General features: G+C 39.6%; 1 protein-coding gene across 1 annotated transcript in view; it reads right to left on the bottom strand.

Moving 5' to 3' along the window:
• Positions 1–21,223, bottom strand: part of GXYLT1 (glucoside xylosyltransferase 1) — a 75,230-nt gene that overhangs the window by 44,197 nt on the left and 9,810 nt on the right. Inside the window, exon 2 of the mRNA XM_042780549.1 lies at positions 8,822–8,914. Within this exon, the coding sequence (XP_042636483.1) occupies positions 8,822–8,914 (93 nt within the window). The remainder of the gene's footprint in view (positions 1–8,821; positions 8,915–21,223) is intronic.

Below are 21,223 nucleotides of genomic sequence, written 5' to 3'. Positions count from 1 at the left end.
AAACCCACCAGCCACTCCTCAGAAGGAAGATGGGGCAATCTACTTCCATAGTGATACTGCCTTGGAAACCCAAGGAGGGGTGACTATGAGTCGGGTCCAACTTGACGGTACATAACAACAACAACAACAAGTAAATAATTTGAATTTTATAAAAAGAGTTTAACAAGGTTTCTAGATACAAATATCAATACATAGTAGTGTGCAGCCAGCTTGACAATGCAAGACAAGAAACTGCCAAGTGATCTTAATATTCAACTATCAACAATCAACAATTCTGATTGTTCTGTGGCCTTTTAAAAGGATCATCAGAACATTAAAAACTCTTATTAGTCAGTTATAAATGTATAGGCAGATAGAAAAATAGTAAAACCAATACCTACTTAGTATATGATAATTTAAAACATTGGAAACACTGAGAATTAAAGTGTTTTATTTCTCTGTAAAACTTTATTGTTGTTGTTGTTGTTATGTGCCGCTGAGTCAGACGACTCATAGCGACCTTATGTACAACAGAACATTGCCCAGTCCTGCGCCAGCCTCCTAATCCTTGCTGTACCTGAGTCCATCGTTGCAGCCACTGTGTCAAAGGTTTCCCCTTTCTCATTGACCCTCCACTTTACCAAGCATGATAATATCCTTCTCCAGGGAATGATTCCTTCTGACAAGATGACCAAAGTAGGTGAGATGAAGTTTGGCCATTCTTGCTTCCAAGAAGCATTCCAGCTGTACTTCTTCTAGGATAGATATGTTAGTTCTTTTAGCAGTCCATGGTATTCTCAGCATTCTTCACCAACACCACAACTCAAAAGCATCAACTCTTCTTTGGTCTTCCTTATTCATTTTCAGCTCTCACATGCATAAGAGGTGATTGAAAATACCATGATTTGGGTTAGGTGCACCTTAGTCTTCAAGGAGAGTCTTTGTTCTTCAGCACTTTAAAGAGGTCTTTTCCAGCAGATTTGCACAATGCAATATGTCATCTGATATCTTGTTGCTGCTGCTTCCATTGGTGTTGACTGAAGAACCAAGTAATATTAAGTCCTTGATAACTTCAATCTTTTCTCCATTTATCATGAAGCTATTTATTGGACCCGTTGTGAGGATTTTTGTTTTCTTTATGTTGAGGTGTAATCCATACTGCAGACTGTATTCTTTAATCTTCATCTTCATCAGTAAGTGCTTCAAGTCAACCTCACTTTCAGCAAGCAAAGTTGTGTCGTCTGCATACCGCAGGTCGTTAATGAGTCTTCCTCCAATCCTGATGCCATGTGCTTCTTCACATAATCCAGTTTCTTGGATTATTTTCTCAGCATTCAAATTGAGTAAGTATGGTGAAAGGATACAACCCTGACATACTCCCTTCTTGATTTTAAACTATGCAGTACCCCCTTGTTCTGTTAGAATGACAGCCTCCTGGTCTATGTACAGGTTCCTCATGAGTACAATCAAGTGTTCTGGAATTCCCATTCTTCTCAATGTTACCCATAATTTGTTATGACCCACCCAATAGAAAGCTTTTGGATAGTCAATAAAAATAAGTAAACATCTTTCTGGTATTCTTTGCTTTCAGCCAAGATCCATCTGACATCAACAATGATATCCCTCATTCTACATCCTCTTCTGAATCCAGCTTGTATTTCTGGAAGTTCTCTGTTAATATATTGTTCCAATCATTTCTGAATTATCTTCAGTTAAATTTTACTTGCATGTAATATACTGTTCAATAATTTCCACATTCTGTGGGATCACCTTTCTTTGGAATGGGTACATATACAAATCTCTTCCAGTCAGCTGGCCAGGCAGCTGTCCTCCAAATCTCTTGGCATAGCTGAGTGAGTGCCTCCAGCACAGCATCCGTTTGCTGAAACATCTCACTGTGTATTCTGTCAATTCCTGGAGCTGTGTTTTTCACCAATTTCTTCAGTGTGGCCTCAACTTCTCCCTTCAATACCACTGGTTCTTGATCATATGCCATCTCCTGAAATGGATGAACACTGACCTATCCTTTTTAGTACAGTGATTCTGTGTATTCCATCCATCTTCTTTTGATGTTTCCTGCATCATTCAATATTTTACCCATAGAATCTTTCAATATTGCAACTGGAAGCTTAAATTTTTTCTTCGGCTCTTTCAGCTTAAGAAATGCCAAGTGTGTTCTTCCCTTTTGGTTTTCCAACTCCAGTTCTTTGCACATTTCATTATAATAACTGGCTTTGTCTTCTTGAGTTGCTCTTTGAAATCTTCTGTTCAGCTCTTTCATCTTGTCATTCCTTCTATTTGCATTAGCTAAATAAAACTTTATGAAGAGTATTTTTAACAGTGTCTGCTTGCTGTGAAAAGTAAGTATCTTTTCTATGCTTTGGCAAGTTGTCATACTCCTTTTTAAGTCTGAATTAGCTTCCAATATTTAATCCTTTGTACTTTCAATGGCACGTAATATCTGAAAGAGTTCCTTTAATGTGAAGATTTTTGCTAGTGCCCCTGGGACGTACACCTTCATCCTTTGAGTCAAAACAACTTTGCTCATTTAGGTCAATAAATTCACCTCTGGTGGCACAGTGCTTAAGGTATTCGGCTGCTAACCAAAACATCAGCAGTTCAAATCTGTCCATCACTCAGCTGGAGAAAGATGAGGCAGTCTGCTTCTATAAAGATTTACAGCCTTAGAAACTCTATGGGACAGTTCTACTCTATCCTATAGCATTGCTATGAGTCAAAATTGACTTGATGGCCATGGGCTGGGTTTGGTTTAAGTTGCTCTGGCTGTACAGAGTCTCTCGAATGGCAGCCACGTCATCATTCTTATGATCAGCTATTTTGGCTAGAATTCTACTTATGTTAGATTCAAATTTCACTTCCACTGCCATAGCTTTTTGTTCCTCTGCTGTACCTCCACCTTTGCTAGCCAATTCTTTCTTTCAATTATGTATTTTTTTAAAATGTCATATGGAATTATCACTGATAAGAAAGAAAGCAACAAAATTATATGTGTTGCTGTCTATATTATGACCTGAATAACAGATGCTCAATGACCAATCAATGACAGGACTCTAATCACGATGGTTGTTGTTGTTGTTGTTGTTGTTGTTGTTGTTGTTATTTGCCATCGAGTCGGCCCCGACTCATAGCGACCCCTCCTTGGGTTTCTGAGGCAGTATCACTACGAAGTAGGAATGCCCAACCTTCCTTCTGAGGAGTGGCTGGTGGGTTGGAACCTCCAGCCTTCTGGTTAGCAGTCAAGTGCCTTAGGCACTATGCTACAAACTACTAATCATGATGAGCATTTATTATTTACATAGTGATCTGTGGGCTGAGGTGCCAGCAGTAAAGTTTATACTTCATACAATTACTCAGAGCTACTAAATCATGGTAACTGAAATTTGAACTTGATTCTTGGGCTGATGTCATTTAACTAGACTGTGGTAACTGACATCTGCGCATCTCGGAACCAGGCAATGTGAAGACTGCCTGTATATAAAAATAGTTATATACATATATGTACCAGCAACAAAGAAGTACAAGATAAAATTCCAAAAGCATACCACTTCAATTAACATAACAAAAAAAACAGGATCTGAAAATAAATCTAACAAAATATATACAAGATGTCCATAAGAAAAGTATAAAACCTTACTGAAACATATTTTAAAAGACCTAAATAACAGAAAACTATCTCATTCTGCAGAGATGTCATTTCCCCCAAAATTGATTCATCTATTCCATACAATCCCAATCAAACTCCCAACAGGTTTGGTGTGTTTGTGTGTATAGTGAAACTTGAAATGTAAGGTTAAAATATGCATGGAAATGCAAAGGGCTCAAGAATAGCCAAGACCCTCTTAGGAAAACAAAGTGGAAGATTAGCTCTACTTGATACCAAGGCTTATCACAGAATTGTGTGGTACTGGTGTAATGACAGACAAATACCAATGGAAAAGAATACCCAGAAAATCAAACTCACTGCCATCGAGTCGGATCCGACCTATAGTGACCCCCCTTGGGTTTCCGAGGCAGCATCTCTAAGGAAGTAGATTGCCCAACCTTCCTTCCAAGGAGTGGCTGGTGGGTTTAAACTACCAGCCCTCTGGTTAGCAGTCAAATGCCTTAGGCACTATGCCACCAGAGTTCCCAAGGAAAAGAACAGAGAGCTCTAAAAAGACTCAGCACCCTGACTGACACTTGATGTGTGAGAAAAGTAAGGAGGAAAATGAACTCTAATAACTGCAATAAATGATGCCAGAACAACTGGAAAACTATTATGGACTGAACTGTGTCCCCAAAAAAGATATGTTCAAGTCCTAATCTCTGGTACCTGTGAATGTGACCTTGCTTGGAAATTGGATCTTTGAATATGTTATCAGTTAACATGAGGTCTTACTGGAGTAAGAAAAGCCAATAGGGCACTTATAAGAAGTCTGCTGGTAAAGGGAACAGGTAATGGCTTGAAAAAAAGGAAACACTGAAAGAAAGTTGTAGGGATTTTGCATTTGATTTTAAGAACAGCAGAGGCATAAAAGATGTGACCATTTCGACATGCTCCTGGGAAGCAATCAGTCAGTGGAAGACTCACTGAAAGCAGAGTCACATTACTTCTTAAGTCCTCAAAATGGGAAAGAAAAAAAAAAATCTAATCCTAAAATGCTTTCTCATTTGGAACTCAATGGAATAGTGTAATTATGAAGATGATGTTATATTAAAAAAAAAAAAGTACTGAAATTTTAAATTCAGAATTCAAGATTCGTCCACATTCTATTTACAACTATCTGACAGAAGTTGAGGCAATTTTTTTTTTATGTTCACATACAATAAATTAGATAGGAGGAAACAGTCCCCCAGATAAGCTTTGATCAAAATAAATTACATAAATAATTAAAGTTGAGAAAAACTAGGACAGACTGGAAAGAAGAAAATGGTGCCAGTGAATGGTGCCCAGCAGGAAGTGAGACCTAGGTGACAGCAAAGAAGAAGTGCACAAATGCTTTACCAAGTGTGCTGGGTAAGTCAGGCAAGAAGGAGCTATGAGTTAGGATAAATACTGAAACTGAAGGTGAGAATATGGGACTTAGGTGGTATTTTGGCTTGTCTGCATGTTTAGAACAGGGTGATTAAATGTAAGGGTTGTTGTTGTTGTTGTTATTTGCCGTCGAGTCGGCCCCAACTCATAGCGACCCCTCCCTGGGTTTCCGAGGCAGTATCATTACGGAAGTAAGGGTTGCTAAGTTCTAAATAAGAAACTAAGTTTCAGAAATTTTACATAATAATGTATGTAAAGCAAAATGATTACTATTTTTCATATAATCATATGCAATGGACTACAGATACTACACAGAGTACTTTGGTCAATAACAAGCATAAGGGCTTACAACACAGTGGACCCACATGTAATTCTTCCTAAGGAACACTTAGAGTATATTAGAAAAATAATAAAATGCGAGAGCTAAAACAGAAGGAATTAATAAGCAGAGGCTTCAGGATTTCAACTAGGAGTAAGTAAGATGGTGATGATGATGATTACTACTCATGCTGTAATTTACAAAAAGGTCTGGGTTGTATAAATCAGAGTATTCAGAAGTTTACAAGCTTACTCAGCTTCCAGAGTAAGTAGATTTATGTCATAAGACTGGAGATAGCAAAGTGGTGCTTGCCAAAACTTGATTAATTAGCAACATTTCATAAGAATTAAAAAACTGAAGCTCCAATTGCCAAAAATTAGAAAAGCTGAAGGGTAAGATTATCTTAAACAGTTCTTAAAAGTTTAAAATTGGCTTAGACTGATCCATGCTACAAATGCAATCACCTAAACTTTTCCAGTGGAATATAAATAAAATATTTCATTTCAACTGTTCCCTTCCTGTTCTTCAAAGGATACATAATATATTACCAAAAAAACCAAACTCACTGCTGTCAAGTCAATTCAACTCAGCAACCTCTCCTTGGGTTTCCGAGCCAGAGCTCCTACATAATGTATTAGGCATACAATAATTAGAATACATGCTAAATTTTACATATATGCTTTTGAAGAATAGAGCCATCACCACTGGGGTTTACCAACAGCCCACACTCCTTTTCTCTAAGGAAAGACCCCCACAGGGCTAGGCTTCTGAAAGCCACATTTGTGCTATGTAACCTCTGCCTAGAACTGGTGTTAGGTAACCTTAGAAGCATTTATATTCATACTACACAAAACATTGTTTCACCTCCTACTTTGGCAAATAGCAACTAGGATCTTAAAAGCTTGCAAGCTGCCATCTAGATGCAACAATGGGTCTCTCCTCGTCCAGAGCAAAGAAGAATGAAGAAAACCAAAAATTCATGGATACAATCAGTCCTCACAACTAGTACACCATCCAATCTGCAGCCTATATGACTATGAGACCAGAAGAACTAGATGATGCCTGGCTACCAATGTCAACCACTTAGAAGGGGAACTATGTAGGAGATCCTGTATAGAGAGGGAGGACAGTGTGGAACAAAACTCAAAATCTTTTGGAGAAAAAAAAAAGGGGGGACCAGGTTTGCTGGTCCGATAGAGCCTGGTGGAACCACTCAGACTATGGCCCCTAGCTGTCCTTCAGGTCTGGAATTGAACCCACACCTGTGATTTCCAGCCAAACAAAAGACAGGCACGTGAGTTGAACATTTACCTGAGGGAGATACACTTCTTGGAGAGAACAATCATGGGAGAAAGAAGGGCTGCTTATGCACAGGGAGACAGCTCAGGGGGCAGGAGTGCATGGAGGGATGGACACAGGGAAGAGGTTAACTATTGGGAGGAAGTGGGAGGGGAGGTGTTGCATTGTGGTAAATTGTGGTCAATGTCATGAGATGAAGTTATGTGAACTGCTGTATGGAAAGTGAATTTGCTCCATAAATTTTCACCCAAATCACAAAAAAAAAAAAAAGTGTTTATATTAAAATAAATATGTATGCAACAGGAGACCTATTATTTCTTCAAGGTATGCAAAAACCTCCTCGCTGTTTTTATTTCATATAACAATGATACCCTGACTTTCCTCAATTCAGTTTCCACATTGAAGTTAAGCTCAAACTCCTGAAAATGCAAACCTTAGCATGTCACTTTCTTGCTTAAAATCCTTGAATGAATGACAGGTGAAGCCTACACTCTTTTACAAGGTCTAAAGGCCCTCTGCAGCTCCTCTCCCTACTGTCAACTTTCTACTTTATGCTCATTGTACTTGTCTCCTCTGAACTTCTGCATATAATTCAAAACATAAAAATGCATCACCTCCTGTCCTTCAGGCTGGCTAACTTCCTATTTATCATGTATTCACAACTTATATCGACATCACTTCCTCCAGGAAGCCTCTCCTGATGCTTTAAGATGACTCCCCACCTGGTGCATCATCAGAACTAGAACTCATCACCCACTACTGTAGTCTCAGGTTTACATTAGATTACAAACACAAGTAGTTCAGAAGTCCAGAAGTTGCATTCATAGACGTTCTTAGCACCTACCATACTGCCTAGCAAATGGATTGTGTAGAATTAAAATTTAAATGAATCTGAAAGATTCATTAAAAGTAAGTGAATCCTGAAGAAATTTTATTTTTTGTGTGGGCATTTCATACATAGTGCCCCATCCCCCCCCCCCCATTATCTCCAGGAGCTAGTCTGAGAAAACCACACTGCCTATCCCATTTCTATCAACACATGTTTCTTTCATTGAAGGTTACAGCAGAAAGGGACCTGAGATGTCAGTCAATTCAATACCTTCAGTACCTAGAGAAATAATATAGGTCAATATCAAACCAAACCTGTTGCCATCAAGTCGATTATGACTCACAGCAACCCTATTAAAAAAAAGACAAAACTCACTGCCATCAAGTCAATTCCGACTCATAGTCACCTCATTGGGTTTCCAAGGAGATAAATCTTTACAGAAGTAGACTGCCCACCTTCTTCTGCAGAGCAGCTGGTAGGTTCAAACCGCCAACCTTCTAGTTAGAAGTCAAATGCTTTAGGTACTATGCCAGCAGAGCTCTTTCAGAGCAACCCTACAGGACAGAGTAAAACTGCCCATAGGGTTTCCAAGGCTGTAATCTTTACGGAAGCAAACTGCTCCATCTTTCTCCCACAGAGCAACTGTGGGTTCAAATTACTGATCTTTCAGTTAGCTGCTAAGCACTTAACCACTATACCACCAAGACTCCTAAGAGGTCGTTAAAAACTGTCATCATTTGTTCCTACATTAAACACTTTTCTTCATCCTCCCACTCCCCAAAACTCAATCTTTCTGCTAATATCCAATTTAATCCTTTTCCAGTTGTCCTCACCTACCTAACAAAATGATTTTTACTTTTTTCAGTAATTAGGAGCTCTGGTGGCATAATGCCTAAGGCATTTATTTGACTGCTACCCAGAAGGCTGGTGGTTCAAACCCACCAGCCGCTCCTCGGAAGGAAGGCTGAGCAATCTACTTCCATAGAGATACCACCTCAGAAACCCAAGCAGGGGTCACTATGAATCAGAAACAACTTGACAGCAGTGAGTTTTAAATTAGATAAATGCCATGTGTCTGTTAATGTCAGTGGAAGTCTACCACTTGTTACCTAAAGATAGATCATAAATTCTAGGAACAATGGTTTATCTTAATAAAATCTGAGAAAATTTAGAGCATTTTATATACAATATGTTATTAGCGATAGCAAAGAACTGTAACTACAAAATGAGAAAAGAAAATCAAAAACCAGAAAATAAATTTAATTGTATGATAATAAATTAAAAAAATAATAATTAGGTTTTATTATCTACTCTCTAATCTTACCTATACTGATCTACCAATTAAATATTAAGTGCCTACCTAAAAGCCGCTTCCCAAAAGCAGTTCATTCCACAAACATCAGAGGGCAGCATCCAATAGGGATTCCAGTAACACAGAGAGAAATCTTTACACCTAACAGAGTAAGACAGAAATAAGAGTCCTATGTAAGTATTTCAGTTTAGAACTAACAAGGAATTTACTCAACAACGTAACAACTTACTGTTCTAGTTTAGAGCAATCAATCTGAAAACCCGGTCTACCAGGATAACTTGAAGATTTTTGAAAATAACCTTTCTCCCTTACTTGGGGCACCATTATTTTAAACAGAACTTTAAAACCTTTAGAATATACAGATTGGGAAATTTTTCTAGCCAGGAACTCTCCTGACATATTAAAAAAAAAAAATGGAAACACTTCAAAATTTTCCCCCATTAACTGACCTCTTCCTGCATAAGCACAGTATTTTCCCTTAAAAAAGAATCCATTTTGGCAAAACAAAACGTTATCCTGAAGCAAAATTAAAATGCCACAAATGCTTGGTGGAAAGGGAAGAGTAGACCTTCCAATGCGTCTAGTGAATTCTTCAATCGGAGATACTTATATGGCATTTTAAATTGAAAATTGGAAATCCTGCCAACAATACCTGCGGCTCTGTTTCATTATCTACAGTACCTCAAGTTCATTACATTACACAGCTGAAATGGAAGTTTGAAAAAATTTTTCTTCTTAACATCTAAGTGTGATCTTTCTTCCTAGATCTCAGGTTGTAGCTAAAACAAACACCTCCTGTTACAAAACGGCTGGGTTTTTTTTCCATTGTTAATCTTTTTCAACTCATCTGTCAGTCTGTCATACTGTGCAAGTGTGGCTGTGATGCTGGAAGCTATGCTAACAATGTTTCAAATACCAGCAAGGTCACCCATGGACAGATTCCAGCAGAGCTTCCAGACAAAGACAGACTAGGAAGAAGGAAGGAGCTATCCACTTTTTTTTTGGGGGGGGGGGTGTAAAAAAAAAGGCCAAGGAAAACTTTATGAATAGCAGTGAAACACTGTCTGATACATCACTAGGAATCTTTATGAATAGCAGTGAAACATTGTTATATGCTGGAAGATGAGCCCTTGAGGTTGGAAGGCGCTCGAAATGCAATTGGGAAGAGCTGCCTCCTCAAAATAGAGTCGACCTTAATGACATGGATGAAGTAAAACTTTTAAGACCTTTATTTGTTGATGTGGCATTACTCAAAATGAGAAGAAACAGCTGCAAACTTTCATTAAAAATCTTAATAATAGATTTAATGCATTGAACACCAATGACCAAAAGACCAGGCAAGTTCTAGGATGACATCAAGAACATCATACATGAAGAAAGCAAAAGGTCATTAAAAAGACAGGAAACAAAGAAAAGACCAAAATGAATGTCAGAAGAAACTCTGAATCTTGCTCTTGAACAAAGAACAGCTAAAGCCAATGAAAGAAATAATGGAATAAAAGAGCTGAAGAGATTTCAAAGGGTGGCTCAGGAGAACAAAGTAAAGTATTAGAATGAAATGTCAAAGACCTGGAATTAGAAAACCAAAAAGGAAGAACGTGCTTTGCATTTCTCAAGTTTAAAGAACTGAAGAAAAAATTCAAGCCTCAAGTTGCAATACTGAAGGATTCTATGGAAAAAATATTGAACAATGCAGGAAATATCAAAAGAAAATGGAAGGAATACACAGTGTCACTGTATCAAAAAGAACTGGTCAATGTTTAACCAACTCAGGAGGTGCCATATGACCAAGAACCAATGCTACTGAAAGACCTAGTCCAAACCACACAAGGTGCCAGGAACTGATGGAATACCCACTGAGATGTTTCAACAAACACAGGCAGTGCTGGAGAGGTTTATTTGTTTATGCCAAGGAATTTGGAAGACAGCTACTTAGCACCTGACTGGAAGATATCCATATATGTGCCCATTCGAAAGAATGGTGATTCAACAGAATGTGGAAATTATCAAATCATTATCATTAATAATCACACGCAAGTAAAATTTTGCTGAAGATAATTCAAAAGAAGTTGCAGCAGTACACTGACAGGGACCTGCCAGAAATTCAAGCTGGATTCAGAAGAGGATGTGGAAAGAGTGATATCATTGCTGATATCAGATATAAAGATGCTTACCTATTGTTTACTGACTGTGCAAAAGCATTTGACTACGTGGATCATAACATATTTTGGATAAGACTGAGAAGAATAATTCCAGAACACTTAATTATGCTAATGAGGAAGCTGTACAAAGACCAACAAAGTGCCATTCAAACAAAACAAGGGGTTACTGCATGGTTTAATGTCAAGAAAGGCGTGTGTCAGGGTTGTACCCTTTCACCATACTTATTCAATCTGTATGCTGAGCAAATAATCCAAGAAGCTGAACTGTATGAAGAAAAACATAGTATCAGAATTGGAAGAAGACTCATTAACAACCTGTGATATGCAGATGACATAACCTTGCTTGCTGAAAGTGAAAATGACTTGAAGCACTTACTGAAGAAGATTAAAGACTAGAGTCTTCAGTATGCATTACACCTCAACATAAAGAAAAAATCCTAACAACTGACCAATAAGCACATCACAATAAATGGAGAAAAGACTGAAGTTGCCAGGGATTTCATTTTACTTGGATCCAAACTCAACACCCACAGAAGCAGCAGTCAAGAAATCAGACGTCATATTGCACTGGGCAAATCTGCTGCAAAAGATCTCTTTAAGTGTTAAGGAGCAAAGATGGCACTTTGAAGACTTAGCTGCGCCTGACCCAAGCTATGGTATTTTCAATCGCTAAATATGCATGTGAAAGCTGGGCAATGAAGAAGGAAGACCGAAGAAGAATTGATGCCTTTGAATTGTGTTGGCAAAGAATACGGAAAATACCATGGACTGCCAGAAGAATGAACAAATCAGTTTTGGAAGAAGTACAACTACAGTACTCCTTAAAGCCAACAATGGCCAGGCTTCATATCACCTACTTTGGTCATGTTGTCAGAAGGGACCAGTCTTTAGAGAAGGATATTATGCCTGGTAAAGAGTCAGCGATAAAAGAGAAGATCCTCAATGAGATATACTGACACAGTAACTGCCAGCAATGGGCATAAGCATATCAAAGATTGTGATGATGGTGCACGACTAGGCAGTGTTCCATTCTGTTGTATATGGGGTAGCTATGAGTTGGAGCCAACTTGACAGCAACTAACAATAACATTCCTTTAAAAAAAAAAAAAAAAAAAAAACCATTGTCAACGAGTCAATTTTGACAGTAAGAGCAAAACTGTCCCATAGGTTTTCCAAGGCTATAATCTTTATGCTGACCTTTTGGTTAACGTTGAACACTTCAGCCACTGTGCCATTAGGGCTCTTTTTCAATAATTCACCATTGTGGAGATCTGGGTACTAAAGTAGGCACATATGATATTCAGGGTAAGTCATTAAACCAGGCTACCTCATATCCCATCACTATGTAACTTTGTTTTCTCTCACTGTTGGCTCAAGTATAAATTACTATTTTTATAGATTTATTGTACATCATGAAATTCCAAATTTGCAAAGATCTATGATCACACCCCTGAAAAATACCAGCCATCTAATGCAGGGGTTCTCAGCCCTGGATGTACAAGGAAATCAACTGAAAACCCCATAGCAGACCTATTAAATCACAATCTCCGGGAATAGATTAGGTGCTGGTGATTTTTAAAATGTCGCCTAAGTAATTCTAAATGCTAGTGCATGAAAAACTATACATAGTTGGAATTTTTAAATAGGAAAGAGTTACATTTAATTTAGTTTTCCTTTAAATGGACACTATTCTCTAGTATGGCATAAAAAGTTATGTATCTTATGTCAGAAGAAGAAAAGAAAATGTGTGCATACCAGTAAAATTTAGAACTTCATTAGTAAATGTTTATACTTTCATCAGCATGGTTATGTATTTTTAAGTCCTGCATTTCATATCGAGGGTCAGATTCAGTGGTAGTGGTTAACAATGAATACTTCCAAAGATGAACCCTTCTGCACATATAGTACTGTGTTGTCAGTGAAAGCAAACATGGGTATACGAGTGGATAGATGGGTGGACAGGCTGAACTAGTAGGTATGTCTATGAAGTGGGGAGTGTACCCAAGAACATGTATAGGGTTGGCAGACAACGGTCCTATAAGTTTACGTGTATGATCTGAATTCCCTGGTGTACAGTAGAGCTGACAAGAGGCAAGGTGGTAGTCACTGCTTGGTCACAACCAGCTACCCAGAGGGACCAAGTAGTTGAACCTGTGGGCTCGGGACCATAGTCGCAGGGAACATCAAGCTCAATTGACATAACATACTACACAAAACACTGTTCCACCTCCTACTTTGACAAGTACCAACTGGGATCTTAAAACCTTGCAAGCTGTCATCTAGATGCAACGATGGGTCTCTCCTCGTCCAGAGCAAAGAAGAATGAAGAAAACCAAAAATTCATGGATACAATCAGTCCTAGCAACTAGTACACCATCCAATCTGCAGCCTATATGACTATCAGACCAGAAGAACTAGATGGTGCCTGGCTACCAATGTCAACCACTTGGAAGGGGATCAATGTAGGAGATCATGATAGAGAGGGAGAACAATGTGGAACAAAACTCAAAATCATTTGGAGAAAAAAAAAGGGGGGGAGGACCAGGTTTGCTGGTCCGATAGAGCCTGGTGGAACCACTGAGACTATGGCCCCTAGCTGCCCATCAAGTCTGGAATTGAACCCACACCTGTGGCTTCCAGCCAAGCAAAAGACAGGCCATATGAGTTGAACATTTACCTGAGGCAGATACACTCCTTGGAGAGAACAATAATGGGAGGAAGAAGGGCTGCTAATGCACAGGGAGACAGTTCAGGGGCAGGAGGGCATGAAGGGATGGACAAAGGGAAGAGGTAATTATCAGGAGGAAGTAAGAGGGGAGCTGTTGTATTGTGGTAAATTGTGGTTAATGTCATGAGACAAAGTGTATGTGAACTGCTGTATGGAAAGTGAATTTGCTCTGTAAATTTTCACCCAAATCACAATTTTAAAAAAAAAAAAAAAAAAAAAAACAATGAATACTTCCATAGTTCTTTTCAGATTCAAGTCCTTTCGCATACATTTAAGCCTCACAACAAGCCTATTAAGATAGATATGTATGAGAATCTAAAATCAGAGGCACTTGGTGTATGTAAATAGAGCGATCTGAATGTGGAGCTTTAACTGAATCCATCTTGAAGTCTTGACATGAGTCTAGAACACATGCTGAATTTTAAAGGTGCCTTTCCAACAGAATTTCCTCTAACCTTGATGTACTTACCTTAACCATACACTCTATGAAAAAAAACAAACCAAACTCACTGCCATAGAGTCAATTCTGATTCATAGCAAGTCCCATTGGGTTTCTGAGGCTGTAAATCTTCACTGAAGTAAATTGCCCCACCTTCCTTCCACAGAGCAAATGGTGGGTTTGAACTGCTGACTTTCTGGTTAGCAGCCAAATGCCTTATCCACTATGCCACCAGAACTCCTTATATACCCTAAAGGAGTTAATATTTTTCTCTGAGGTCTGTCAGGTGCAGGATACCATAACTAGTCCCAGAGGGTCTTTCCTTTATGGTCAAACAGATGCAAGATGCAACAGCTTATGTTTGAAGGGTCTTGATGTACAGTATTACTGGTAAATCTTTACAACCTGCCCCCCAAAAAAAGCAGATATGATTGAGAAAGCAATTTTAATAGCAGGTTACCAGGAAAACCTGTTCTGCCATTGTCCTGTGATCATCCTGTATTAAATTCAAGAGCATGTGGGCTTGCAATTATGTACCCTTAACCAATCATGTAATCCCACGTTATTTACCTATCCCTGCTAAGTCCCTGCTCTTAGATATCTCACCTTGGACTCCATATAACTCCATATAACGTGTTACACAGTTTTTGCAAATCCTGCAATCTCCTTGTTTGGTTCCTATGACTGCTATGTGTACAAGTGCACACTTTACACGGGCACGTTATTTACAAAATTACTGTAGTTGGTTTTCTTCTCACCTTTTACTTAAATGTTTTTCTTACATGTCTTGTGCTATGTGGGGGCCCTAAGATACTCATTGGAAACCCTGAGCCCATGTGTGTGTCACTGTGTACTTCATAGGGAGAGTTGGTAGGGCCATTTCAGTGGCGGTGCTCTCAAAAATGTCCCCTTTGACTGACCAGAATCCACAAAGGAAGGTCTTTCAGTCTGCTTGGGAAAGATAGATGTGGCTGGCAGGGTTCTGGAAACCTGAGGAGGAAAGTATGAGGGTTTTCAGATGATCTTCAGGCCAAACGCCCTGCATTTTATCCTCTTCAGAGACTAAACCTCTAGACCTGCAAGGAAATGGGGAATGGTAGACGAAAGCTGGGGTTTCAACCGCTTCTTTAATAGACTTCTAACTATCCTATTTCAGTTACATATTTTTCTCACGTTATTACTACAATGACTGACAATCCCTTTTGGGAGGGCAGGTGGAGAACTGCAGGTTAAATGTGTTTGTGTCTTGATTTCTCCCACCATCAACTTAAGATTCAACCTTTTTTTAAAAAATCTATTTTATTTTTTTATTTTTATACATAGCAAAACATATACCAATTCAATAATTTCCATATGTACAATTCAGTGACACTGGTTACATTCAAGTTGTGCAGTTATCCTCAGCCTCCTTTTTGTAAATTGTACCTCCGCCATTAACATTAACTCACTGACCCCTAAGTTTCCTATCTAATCTTTCAAATTGCTGTTGTCTATCTGGTTCCAAGTAGACAGTTCTTTAAAAGATCACAATACTCAAGGTAGGCACTTTTTACTAACTAGGCTAAACTCTTGCTTGGTTTCCACCACTTTTCTGTCAGTTTGTTGTACTCCAGAGGCTTGCATGTTGCTATGTGGCAGGAAGGTAAGACACTGATATTTCAAATCCAGCAGGGGAACCCATGGTGGACAGTTTTAAGCAGCACTTCCAGACTCAAACAGACTAGGAAAAAGGACAAGGCCAGGTAAACTTCTGAAAAACTGGACACCAAAAACCTTATGAATAGCAGGGAAACACTGTCTTAATATACTGCTGGAAGATGAGCCCCTCAAGTTGGAAGGCATTCAAAATACGACTGGGGAATAGGTACCTTCCAAAAGGAAAGCTGACCTTCATGGTGTGAATGGAGTACAGCTTTCAGGACCTTCACCTGCTGATGCGGCATGACTTGAAACGAGAAGAAACAGCTGCAAACAGCCATTAAAAATCAGAAGTTGACAAAAAATGAAATGGAATGCATAAAGATCAATATCCTAGGCATTACTGACCTGAAATCGACTGGTATTGGCCATTCTGATTGTCTGGATTGGACAATTACATGGTCTACTACACTGGAACAACAAATTGAAGAAGAATGGTGCTGCATTCATCACCAAAAAGAACACTTCAAGATCTATCCTGAAGAGTACAATGTTGTCAGTGATAGGGTAATATCCATATGCCTACAAGGAAGACCAGTTAATAAGACTATTATTCAAATTTGTGTACCAACCACTAAAACCAAAGATGAAGAAATTGTATATTTTTACCAACTTCTATAATCTGAAATTGACCAAACATGCAATCAAAATGTATTGATAATTACTGGTGAATGGAATAAGAAAGCTGGAAACAAAGAAGCACTAGCTGGAAAATATGGCCTTGGTGACAAAAATAATGCCAGAGACTGCATGGTAGAATTCTGCAAGATCAATGACTTATTTGTTGCAAACACTTCTTTTCAACAACATAAATGGTGACTACACATGTGGATCTACCCAGATGGAATACAGAGGAATCAAAATCAACTAGATCTGTGGAAAGAGATGATGGAGAAGCTCAATGTAATCAGTTAGAACAAGACCAGGAACCAATTGTGGAACATACCATCAATTAGTCATATGCAAGTTGAAGTTTAAGTTGAAGAAAGTTAAAACAAGTCTGTAAGAACTAAAATATGACCTTGAGTACATCCTACCTGAATTTAGAGACAACAGGAAGAACAGATTAGATGCACTGAATGCTAATGACCAAAGACCAGACAAGTTGTGGGATGACATCAAGGACAAACACGAAGAAAGCAAAACGTCATTAAAAAGACAGGAAAGTAAGAAAAGACCAAAATGGGCATCATAAGAGACCTCTGAAATTTGCACTGAAAAGGAGAACAGCTAAAGCATGGAAAGGCAGCTCAAGAAGACAAAGGAAATTATTATAATGAAATGTGCAAAGACTTGGAGTTGGAAAATCAAAGGGGAAGAATTCGCTCTGCACTTCTCAAGCTTAAAGAACTGAAGAAAAAATTCTGGCCGTGACTTGCAATATTGAAGAATTCCATGGGCAAGATACTGAATGATGCAGGAAGCATCAAAAGAAGATGGAAGGAATATACACAGTCACTGTACCAAAAAGAACTGGTCGACGATCAACCACTTCAGAAAATAGAGTATGATCAAGGGCCAATGGTACTGAAGGAAGAACTCCAAGCTGCACTGAAGGCACTGGTGATAAAAAAGGCTCCAGGAATTGATGGAGTAATGATAGATGTTTCAACAAACAGATGCAGCACTGGAGGCACTCGCTCATTTATGCCAAGAAATTTGGAAGACAGCTACCTGGCCAATCGACTGGAAAAGATCAAGAGATCCATACTTGTAGCCCATTCAAAAGAAAGGTGTGATAGTTGGAGCTGTGTGTCAACTTGGCTGAACCACAATTCTGTGTGGTTTAAGCAACTGTGATGTGGGTTATTCCCATGATGGGATTGTATGTATATGTTTTGAGCCGCCGATCCATCGAAAGGGTGCTTCCCTAGGGGTGTGGCCTGCTTCCAATATATTTATGGACATCCTGGGAAAAAAGACACTCTTCTGTGGATCAGGATTCTTTTATGCTGCCTACAATTGTCCATGAGCAAACAATCCGCCATTAGGCCTGGAGATCTTGGATTCATCATTAGTTGGAGTCAAAAGCCAGTATACTGCCTGCCAACCTTGAGCTTGTCAGCCCCTGCAGCTGTGTGAGTTGGAAAAAGCCTCCAGCTTGACGTTTGATCTAAGAACATTGGACTTCCAGCTTCTGTAAATCTGTAAGCCTTTTCCTAAGATAAATTTCTCTCTCTCTATATATAAGCTTTACTGGTTTTGCTTCTCTAGAGAACCCATCCTAACACATTTGGTATAGAGAGTGGTTCTAGAGAGACAAAATCATAAGGATGGGCTTCCTAAATTGGTTCTCAACTCCAATTTAATTGTAAAGGCACTGGTGACTCCATTAGTACAGAGGGCCCTGCTAATCCATGGCATGAGGTGGCAACATTAATATGCAAAATAGCACCACCAAGAGATCAAGTATTTTTGAGAAGTGAGGCTCTGGGTGATAGTATATTTGATACTTTTCTGCAATTCTGTCAGCATGAGAAGTATAAGGAAGCTGGTTGGTTGGTCCTACTTATGCTAGACAAAGTGGTGAAAGAGCAAGATAAGTTCAGGGCTGATGCATCACAGCTCAAGTGCCACATAAAACACCTCAATGTTTCCAGTTGCGCTCTGAAAAAAAGCCTTGTTTCTTCGAGTTGTTGTTATGTGCCGTTGAGTCAGACCCGACTCATAGCGACCCCTCCTTGGGTATCCGAGGCAGTATCACTACGAAGTAGATAGCCCCATCTTCCTTCTGAGGAGTGCCTGATGGGTTTGAACTGCCAGCCTTATGGTTAGCAGTGAAGTGCCTTAGACACTATGCTACCAGAGTAACAGAGCTGATATTGCCAAAAACAAAACCCAGAGTCATATCGTAAGGGTGGCTGAATTACAAAGCCAATTGAACTGCCAACCCAGAATGGTGTCTGAAGTTAAAGTGAGGGCACTGATTGGGAAAAAATGGGATCCTGAAACGTGGAATGGGGACATATGGGCAGACAGTCAGAAGATGAGGATATAAACCAAAAACCAAACACACTCCCATCAAGTCGGACCTAACTCATAGCGACCCCTCCTTGGTTTTCCAAGGCAGTATCACTATGGAAGTAGACTGCCCAACCTTCCTTCCAAGGAGTGGCTAGTGGGTTTGAACCACAGGAAGATGAGGATATGGAGCCTGCAAATTCTGTTGAATCCCTCCCATGTGAAGGGATTACTATAAAACCATTATCCCTTTCACCTCAGTTTGATGGGATTAACCCAACTGTTCCTGCTGAGTCATTGCCTGAGGTAGATGTCTGGAAGACATTGCTGAATATTCTCAGGAACTTCCCCAACAACCCATTGTTGCTGCTAGACCTATAACTAAAGTTAAGTCCAAACAAGCCCCATAAGGTGAAATACAAAGTGTGACTGAAGAAGTGATATGCTACACCCAAAAAGACCTACTTGATTTTGCTTACACATACAGACAGAAACCTAGAGAATATGTATGGGAATGGCTACTGAGGGTGTGGGAAAATGGTGCAAGGAATGTAACATTGGATCAGTCTGAGTTTGATTTAGACCCACTAAGTACAGATTCGTCATTCAATGTTTCAGCTCGAGAAGTTAGGAAAAGATCCAATTGTTTATTTGGTTGGCTTACAAAGCATGGATTATGTGGTGGCCTACCTTAAGTCAAGTTGAAGTACCAGACCTGCCTTGGTATAATGTAGAAGGTATCCAGAGGCTTAGGGAAATTGGCCTGTTAGAATGGATTTATCAGATTAGACCCCTAGAACCAGAAATGGGGAGTCCAGAGGACACATCTTTCACCAGCTTGGTGAGGAACAAATTTGTGAAGTGAGCCCCAGCATCCCTGAAGACTGCTGTGATTGCTATTTTATGTAAGCCAGATTTGACAATGGAAACTGCCCTAACTGAACTAAGACACTTAACTTCGATGGGGCTGATTAGACCCCATGGTAGGAGGGGCCAAGTGGCAGCTGTTAATCACAAAGACAAGGTGGGCGTGGTTACCATAGTGGACAGCAGAGTCACAACAGTAATTAGAATACTCTGACTCGTTTGGAATTATGGCACTGGCTACTTAGGCATGGTGTTTCTAGGGGTGAAATACATGGCAAGCCTACTAAATATTTACTTGATCTGTATAGATAGAAGAATTCCAGGTCACATGAACAGCAGTCTAGATTGAATTGCCAGAATACAGAGTCACAGCCTCTCAATCAATTCCCAGACTTGAGTCAGTAGACAGACCCACAACCCCCTGAATGAAGGGGAGGCCAGGTCCCCTTAAGCAAAGACCCCAATACATTGCCAAAAATTTGTAATGTAAATCATTCTCTCAGCCTTCCCCAAAGGAATCTGAAGCCTTTTACAAGAGTGACTGTTCATTGGGGAAAAGGAAATCATCAGACTTTTCGGGATTACTGGACACTGGCTCTGAACAGACAGTAATTCCAGAGACCCAAAGTGTCATGGTGGCCCACCAGTCAGAGTGGAGCATGTGGAGGTCAAGTTATTGATGGACTCTTAGCTAAAGTGAATCTCACAATGGGTCCAGTGGGTCCCCGAACCCATCCTGAAGTGATTTCACCAGTTCCAGAATGCATAATTGGAATAGATATACTAAGCAATTGGCAGAATTCCCACATTGGGTCCCTGACATGTGGAGGAATGGCTATTATGGCAGGAAAAGCCAAGCAGAAGCCATTAGAACTGCCTCTACCTACAAAAATAGTAAATCAAAAGCAGTACCACAACCCTGGAGGGGTGGCAGAGATTACTGCCATCATCAAGGACTTGGAAGGATGCAGGGGTGGTGATTCCCACCACTTACCCATTTAATTTGCCTATTTGGCCTGTGCATAAAACAGATGTATCACGGAGAATAACAGTAGATTATCATAAACTTAATCAGGTGGTGACTCCAATTGTAGCTGCTGTTCCTGATGTAATTTCATTGCTTGAGCAAATTAGTAAATCTCCTGGTACTTGGTACGCAGCTATTGATCTGGCCAATGCCTTTTCCCCCCGATACCAATTTCAAAGGACCATCAGAAGCAGTTTGCCTTCAGCTGGCAAGGCCAACAATATACTTTCACAGTGCTTCCTCAGAAGTATGTCAACTCCTCAACACTATGTCATCATTTAGTTCATAGGGATCTTGATAGCCTTTCCCTTCCACAAGACATCACACTGGTCCATTATATTGATGACGTTATGCTGATTGGACCTAGTAAGGAAGAAGTATCAAGGACTCCAGACTTACTGGTGAGACATCTGTGTGCTAGGGAGTAGGAAATTAACCCAACAAAAATTCAGGCACCTTCAACCTCAGTGAAATTTCTAGGGGTCCAATGGTGTGGAGCATGTCAAGATATTCCTACTAAAGTGAAGGATAAGTTATTGTATCTGGCTTCCCCCACAACTAAAAAGGA

The sequence above is a fragment of the Orycteropus afer genome, unplaced genomic scaffold, assembly GCF_000298275.1.
Source record: "Orycteropus afer afer isolate SDZICR_OR568_19922 unplaced genomic scaffold, OryAfe1.0 scaffold00045, whole genome shotgun sequence".
NCBI classification, from domain to species: Eukaryota; Metazoa; Chordata; class Mammalia; order Tubulidentata; family Orycteropodidae; genus Orycteropus; species Orycteropus afer.
The sequence above is the reverse complement of the archived record's forward strand: the minus strand, read 5'-3'. Positions and strand labels throughout refer to the sequence as shown.